Source organism: Solanum verrucosum, unplaced genomic scaffold, assembly GCF_900185275.1.
Source record: "Solanum verrucosum unplaced genomic scaffold, falcon-dt-bn FXZP01000188.1, whole genome shotgun sequence".
NCBI classification, from domain to species: Eukaryota; Viridiplantae; Streptophyta; class Magnoliopsida; order Solanales; family Solanaceae; genus Solanum; species Solanum verrucosum.
Genome location: NW_026020409.1, coordinates 138,853 through 147,142, shown reverse-complemented (window position 1 = coordinate 147,142; position 8,290 = coordinate 138,853). Strand labels below are relative to the sequence as shown.

The following is an 8,290-nucleotide window of genomic DNA, read 5'->3' as shown; positions in this document are numbered from 1 at the left end:
TCCATTACTGGTCCTGATCACGGAGCTGTGTCGGCATGTTGGAGTACCCCGGGATGCTGCGAGTGATTTTGAGGTTACCCCGTCCTCCTCCACTGACATCCGGTGCATTGAGGGCGAGTATACTAGAGAGGAGGCTGACAGGAGGAGGGAAGCTCCGGTGGACACATCCCCAGAGGTGGATATAAATTCGATACTTGTAGAGGTATCTTTGCCTACTCTGGAATCCGGGCCATCAGGTACTTCTGCCCCTTCCTCTTCTTCACAAGCTCCAGGAACCTCCAGTTCCTCCCAGTGGGCTAAGATTACTTAGGTGATGATCCTGAAGATGGGGCATCTGGCCCATTCAGTTGAAGTGAGGGTGACCCTACTAGAGAGATCCTACCCTTAGATGATTGAGAGTGTTATCGTTGATGCACTGGCCCCCCTCTAGACTTTCATTGATACTCTCACCACAAGAGTCGAGGCTTGTGAGAGTAGACAGGGGGATACCTCTAAGGTTACGCCTTTAAAAGCTGAAGTTGTTGATTTGAGGAAGGATGCAGACTATCTAAAGTCTACTTACTTCACTTCATTACTGGAGGTTGCAGATTATTTGAATGCTCCTGAGACTTCTGAGATTCCTCCAGCTACTACCGGAGACGTGCCTAGGGCTGATGCAGCGGAGTATGAGTCGGAGGAAGAGACCAATGAGGAGCTGATAAAGATCAGGGAGGACAGAATAAATAGAGACTTGCCAGATCTTAAGGAGCTGATCGTGCAGTTTGTGATCCAGACATCGCTAACAGAGGCATCTAGTGGAGTTGTTCCTTCTAAGGTGACTCCGGGCACTGATGCCCAGACAGATGGAGCGACTGAGTAGACATGATCTTTTCTTTACCTCCCTCTTTGTCTTACTTTATTTTTACTTCTGGATATTTTTGCTTGCATTTGAGGACAAATGACTTTTATTTGTGGTGGAGTGAGGCCCACCTTTTCTTACACTTTGATTTTGTGTATATATTTGGTTTTGAGTTATAATTGTGTGTTACACTATTTTTGTGGATGATTGAGCTTGTGGCTCCTTGTTTTGAACTATAAATGATTTTTGGGCCTTTCCGAAAAAAAATTGTGCCACCTCTTGTTTGTGTTAAATGTGGTTGTTCTCTTGCAAATTTGAATATCGGTTTTGATCAATATCGATGACTTGAATAATGTTCATAATCAAACAAAATGAATGTTCAGCTACGATGAGGTCAATTGAAGTTGCATACACAATATGTGAATTTTTTGCATCTCGTTGTGACTAGCCAAGTATTGAATTGAGTCTCTTGTGATGAACATTGCACATTAGCGAAAGTGTGGAGTCTTGTTTGACATCTGTGTCAATGCCTTGTTTGATGAGCTTATCGTGAACCATGTGTACTGACACCTATAATTTGTCCCGTTGGTCTAGTTGACTAGGTGATGCAATCTCTTGATATGATCTTAGGCAACTTTGAAAAGTGTGGAACAAGTTGACATTATACTTCTTTTGTGGCCTACCTTGTGAGTGTGTGAGCCCCATTTGAACACCCTTTGAGCCTTAGCCTTTTCTTTGAAGAAAATTGATAAAATTGTGGCATCTTGATCCATTACCCATAATCCTCATGATTTGTGGTTTGTTTGAATAGCAAACTTAGGCCAAAAACCTAAGTTGGGGGTGTGGTGAAAAGAAAAAGTAAATCAAGAAGTTCAAGAAAGTCCCCTTTGACTCATGGTTTTGAGAAAAATGGAACCCTTCCATATAAAAAAATGAAAAGAATGAAAAAGTTGTGGAATAAAGTTGTGAAAATGCAAGAAGAAATGGGGTTTCCAACAGTCCATGGAAAGTGAATAATGGATGATTTGTGAGCACAAATGAAAATGATGAAGAAAAGGAAAGAAAGTGTTGTTCACACCATATTTCATGATGACTGTAGCCATTGAGCATAAGTGAACATACATTTGCACTTGGCCCCGTTACAAGCCTTGAAAAGACATTTTTGATCTTTAGTGTGCTGAAACAAGTGTTGATTGAAAAATACGAGCAAACCTATGGGTGAAATCATGCATTGTGTTCATCTTTGTAAGTGTGAGCATTGCATTTGATTCTAGAGCTTTAAATTGTGAACCATTGTGTGTGAATATGGACTCATTCTTTTTGTGAGGGCATTTGAGTACCTTTGTTAAGCTGGAACTTGCATTTGACGCAAGTATTGTGATCTTGTGAGTCTTTCATAGTGCTGAGTCACAACTTGAATCTTTGAGTGCACAGTTGATCATTGCATGAATAAGTTCAGTCTTTTTGTGTGCATTCATAATTGAGTCTTGTGTAGCATTGTTTGAGACATCTGTTTTGAACCGCTGAACTTGAGTTTTACTTGATGACAAGCAAAAGTATAAGTTGGGGGTGTTGATGAGTCCACGATTTAGACTCATTTAGGGCTTTATTTTGATAGATTTAGTGTCCTCAAATGCATATTTTGTGCCAGTAACTCATGTAAATAGTTGAATTTCAAGTATTTGGATTGAGGAACAAAGCATGGACACTATTAAGCAAAAAGGAACAAGGCAGCTGAAAGAATGAAGAAAAGAAGACATGAGTATCGCCTTACCCATTGGGCGAGTCACCGAACGGCCATGGTCTCGCCAAATGTTCCAATGTGCCAAGCCCTGAAGGAGAAAATCAAGTCGGCGATAGAAAGGAGAAGTCGGCGAGTCGCCGAACAGTTCTGCGAGGCAGTGCCATATATCCCAAAGTTACAAAACTTGAAGATGCTGAAGGCCAAAGAAAAAAGGCGATGGAATTGACCGAAGGGCAGATCGCGGAGTAGATCGGCGACCCCGACTTATTGTGCCGAATGGACCTTCACAACACATTTTTGGCAACTATAAATACATTTTTTAAACTCTTAGTTGAGTATTTAGAATTCAATAGTTTTCAGTAATGTTCAGTTTTCAAATTGGAGATCTTAGAACTAAGTTTAGAGACAATATTTCATTAGCTTTGAAGATTTGAAGATTTCCATTTCTGAGAAATTGGAAGTGGGTGTTGAAGATTCTTCATTTTAGACCTTTGTAAAGACAATATTAATCTTACCCAGTTGATGGAAACATAATTTGGTAACGATTTCTACTTTTTTATGTTCTCTAGCTAAAACCGTAATTCTTGGTGTGGGATTATGTGATTATGGGTTGATTTAGCTGTTGGGTATTGTTAATTGATAGTGTAAATGTTGTTTAAAAGTGATTTCATTCAGTAATTGTGGTTTAATCTAAAGGGTTGTAGTTGCAAATGCAACTCTACCTTCGTGTTTTTGTCTTGCTCGAGAGAGAGGTTTTAAAATGAAAATTATTGAATTGATGGTCAGTGGGTATTGGGTTGTCATGGGTTCAGCTCGAGAGAGTGAAGTTCAGCTCGAGAGAGTGAATCCTAAACCCTTTTCCACACATTCAGCTCTAGAGAGTGAATGGACTAAAGTGAAGGTTATTCTTAATTGCTGCTTATTGGTGTTCGAGAGAAACTAATTTCATTCGGGGTAAATTTTTCGAGAGAAAGTTTATCCCCACTAAAGTTTAGCTTATTCACTGATTTATAGCTATTCATTATTAATTACAATCACCCATTTGTCTACCTTAGCCCATAATCCAATCACATCCCAAGAGTCATGTCACTATATTTGTTAATTTCGTGTTATTTGATGTTGTAGTTGATAGTTGAAACCAAATCCGCCTGTTATTTGATAGTTGTGTCACCCCAAATTTGAACAATGCTTTTATTCGTAAATATTTTTACCAATGATTGACCTGAGCTTATTTATGCTTTTCTATTAATTCTCAAATACGAACCACTCCCTTGGGACTCCACCCCGACTCACATAGTTGGAATATATTACTACTTTACGATCGTTGACGCTTAGTATTGGATTAAGTGTCTCGTGATACGTAATCAATTTTCATCGTATTTGCATGTCCTTGTAACTTAGTTCAGTCAGAAATCATTTTCTAGTAATTAGTGGCAGGGTTTACAACTCTTTCCTGCCCTATCCAACTAGTTTAGTCTTCATTCGACGACGAATGTTCCCAAAGGGGAGATAATGTCTCACCCCATATGCTAGAACTGCCAAAATGCAGGTTTTCAGAAGTTGTAGGTGACACCGACTGGCACTACCCACGAACTGTAGGGTGACCCACGGTCCGTGTTTCACCACCTGCAACCCACTCCCAGTAACACCCCCCTCCCCCCCAAAAAAAAATTACATAAGGGTCAACCTACGCAGGGACCTACAGACCGTAGCTCAGGCCACAGCCCGTGGTCAAAGGCCGTAGGTCGGACCCCTAAAATTTAGCTTCCAATCGCCAAACGACGACGAACCAGAACGGACCGTCGGTCCATCCATGGTCAGTTGGTAAACCCAACAGCTTTTAAGTTAGTGGTTGTTTGGTCAATTCCTCATGTGTTGAACTCCTAAACTACGTCATTTAACTGCTAAACTCTGTGGTTTTGGTCAATTTTAGCCTAATAAACGAATTAGAACCTAACCTAATCAATTATTCACCAAAATGAAGCGAAAACTTAGAGCAAAATAGAGGGGAAAGTTAAGCAGCCCTAGTTCAAAAACGTAGCGAGTCTTCATCAGTTCCAAGCCCAAAATGGAAAGATTTCTACGTGAATTTTATCACTATGTATGTGGGATTTCACTAGTGGGTTCCTTTCACCCATTAGGTCCCTAGATTCCAGTCAGAATCTTGATTCCCTCTATATTATCTAAACCTAGGGTTTCTAAAATTTTAACAGATTATTATGAATTGGTTACTTTAATTCTCCAAATCAAATTAACATGATTTTAGTATTGTTTTGCATAAATTCTTTCATAAATTCAAAACCCTAGCTATATAGTTCTTTTAGTTGATGAATTACACATGCTAGGTCAGTTATTTCACATATACATGCTTCAGTTTACAAATATCACATTATCAGTTATAATTGTTGCATTCTCAGAGTTCGCATGTCAGCAATTGAGCTATCTAGTACTTCAGCATTTCAGTCATAATATTGCTTATATACATTCTAATTGGGAGTAGGCTTAGCCTGAGTGGACTAGGGTTCAGTATAGTCATAGAAATACGCGCCCCCATAGGTTTATAAGTCCCCTCTATGGACATTACATTTTAGTTATCACGCTAGTCATGCCTCTATACCCCTAGCAGGGTATATTGGGTCCTCTCGATGGGGTGTATACATCGGACTCCACATTTAGCTCATCTGGTTTTATGTCGGTTATTAGTAGCTCCCACAGTCAGATTCTATTGCATTGACCATGTTATCAGTTACAATCAGATTTCAGTTTTAGCACGTTATAAACTTGGTCATTGCATTCAGTTAGTTCATGTCCAGCATTCTTTGTATAGTATCATGCTTATCTCATATAATTGATCAGTTATATTCTTTGTTCAATTATGTTAATTGCTCAGCTTTACTCTATTTTGCATGCTTAGTACCTTTCAGGTATTAACGCATACTCTGCACTACATCTTCTCGTGATATAGGTTCAAGACCTCAACTTTCAGATCACGCATAGATCGGTTCCTGATCTTCAGCTCCGCAACATCAGTGGTGAGTCCTTATTCTTTGAGGAGGAAAGATATGTTTGTTTTCTATTTTTTGCCTTTAGTTTCAGTTTTGCTAGATTTAGTTGGGGCATGTCCCAGCGATTCTAGTCAGTTAGAGGCTTATTTCAGACATAGTTAGATTCAACTTTAGCACTTGAGTTTTATTTTAGTATCTTAAACTCTTATTAGTTTTATATATTCAAACTTAGAATGGGTATTCCCCATCATTTCAGTTTATCTTATGATTTAGCTTTCGCACATTATTTCTTGTTTCAGTTTATCTTTAAGTATACTTATGATATGCCAGCAAGGTTAGATTGGGGTCACTCGTGATCTTAGATATTTTGTCCGCGTCATGTGGGTAGCTTCAGGCTTGACAACAACAACCTTTAGATAAAGTATAAGTCAACAACTATGGACAAGAGTTGAGTCCAAAGCTCCACAACAAGAACACCTCCTTTCAACTAATAAGAAGTCTCTTTTTTGACTAACGTTTTCCTCTCTATATTTTTCTTGTATATCTAAACCAAATGAAGACTATCCCTATTTATAGTTGAAGAAGTCTTCCTACGAATTGATAGGAAGATAATGGGGTAGTAAATAGTGAAAAAAATGGTCTTAGGAGTTACATAGGTTACAATGCTAATGGAGAAGTAAGGAATTGAATAATGACTGGGGTAACCAATGCCTCTAATGTGCATTCGCACAAAAACCAACTTTCCAACGTTCACATAAACTTTCATCACAAAGCCTAATGCATTAATTATCCACCAAGTAATTCGGCATAAAAGCTTATCCATTGCAGCAATGATCCAGTAGATGCTCCAACGAATAGAAAAAAAAATTAATGTGGCCATTCCAAGGTAGAATAATATAATATTAAAATGCTGACCAATAGGAAGTTATATTTATCATTCATATTTCATATGTAATTTCTGACTTTTGTCATTTCAATAAATAGGGGTACTATTTATTAATTTCGTGGATAATAAACGAAGTCATTGAAAAAATTAGGGACTGCTTACAAGTTAAACAATATAGATTTCATCATATAATAAGAGAACAGAATCAACTTACAGACTACTTGGCAAACATGACTCTAAAAGAAGGAAATTGCATATTCATATATTTTCAAAGCATGGATGCGAAAGGAAAAATAATTATAAAAAGGGGCAGAACTACACAAACCCAAGGATGGTCAGATGAACACCTTTCGTTGAAACTTTTTTTTAAATATATAGATTAAATATAGATATTATTAAATATATACTAATTGTTGAATACCCTTGACACAAAAGAGAGATATAGCTCAGTGGCTAAAGTTATGCAAATTTTCCTTGGATGTCTGGGTATGATCCTATGCTCCTACAACTATATTTAATTTTTTTTTAACTTTAACAAAGGTCCTCTTTTGTTGTTGAAAAAAATGAATTATTATTTTTTTAATCAAAACAAGCCAAGGACATCATTTAGTGTTTGACTTTCTCCTTTTATAATTAAAATATAATTACTATTTTTTAAATTTTGGTTAAAATATTTAATCCACATCTTGTCATAAAAGTAACACCCTTGAAAAAAATGTTGGTTGCGCAACTAATTGTAAATAGCGACAAATTAAAAAGTCTATATCTAAAAGTATCATCCATGAGGAGATAATGGGGGAAGGGAAAGAAACTACATAGGGTTTTTTTTTAATTTTCACATATACATCATTCACAAAAGACACAAAGGAAATAAGAAATGTGAAACATTAATTAGCCTAGGCTATTTTCAGCTAGCAAAAAGGACTCGACGAAATAGGAGGATCTGAGTCAGATAAAGACACTCTAACCTAGAAGAAGCTTTAATCACTAGAATGAGGATGTGGAAAGAAGCTACCCATGCACTCCATTCAAGCACCACGTGTAAGGTAGCAGAAACAGAAGAAATCAATGATGAGGGAAAGAATGGAAAAAAAGAAGTACAAATCACGAACCTAATGATTATGAATCCTTCCTTGACATCAGATCTAGAAGTAATGCACAAGAACAGTCCAATAAATTATAGAACATAAAACAGCAATAACACTTTGCTCAGCTGAAACGGGCGCATGAACAAGGAAGTAAGGAAAATAAAGAAGACGTACTCTTATTTAGTTGATAAACAAGGAACCAAGGACAGGAATTTAGCATTGATCCATAACATGACGAGGCAGAACTTCTTGTTATTCCATAGAGGGAACATCATTAAGATGGTTAGGGATGAAGGCTATGAATGAAAAGAGGCTGATTTAGAAAATCCTAGACCTAAGGAAGTATTTATAGGGATCGGTTTTTGGGTTGGATCTGAAGTGGTTGTACCTGATAGGTTATTTTGGTATGTCATAATAGATTTTGGTGTTTGGCCCATATGCGTTATGTATTTGTGTTTAACTTTTACCAATAAATGCCTGAAAATTTGAACCAAAAAAGTACTATCTAGTAGAAATAAGTAGTCAAATGTGAATCGAGGTATGACAATTCTTTTTTTTTATATTGAAAAATTAGGACATCAAACTGTATTCACTAAGAATCACTAATTGGTCATACTTTCAAAATAAATTAAGTTATAGACTTCTTAATGACGGAAAAAGTTTTCATCGAGGGTGAGTTTCAGAAAAAATGTTTGTATCTCCTCAAGTAGGATATATTTTGTAGAAAAA

General features: G+C 37.2%; 1 protein-coding gene across 1 annotated transcript; it reads left to right on the top strand.

Moving 5' to 3' along the window:
• The first annotated feature begins 325 nt into the window (after window positions 1-325).
• On the top strand, window positions 326-859 carry LOC125840587 (uncharacterized). The gene is made up of 2 exons (XM_049519557.1): window positions 326-358; window positions 431-859. The coding sequence occupies exons 1-2, from the start codon at window positions 326-328 to the stop codon at window positions 857-859; spliced, it is 462 nt and encodes a 153-aa protein (XP_049375514.1).
• Window positions 860-8,290: the final 7,431 nt, after the last annotated feature.

Bases quoted from the DNA above. Each gene is read 5' to 3' on its own strand.
- LOC125840587 (XM_049519557.1), top strand. From the start codon at position 326: ATGGGGCATCTGGCCCATTCAGTTGAAGTGAGG. The intron at 359-430 runs GTGACCCTACTA...GCCCCCCTCTAG, and splicing joins CCCATTCAGTTGAAGTGAGG to ACTTTCATTGATACTCTCAC.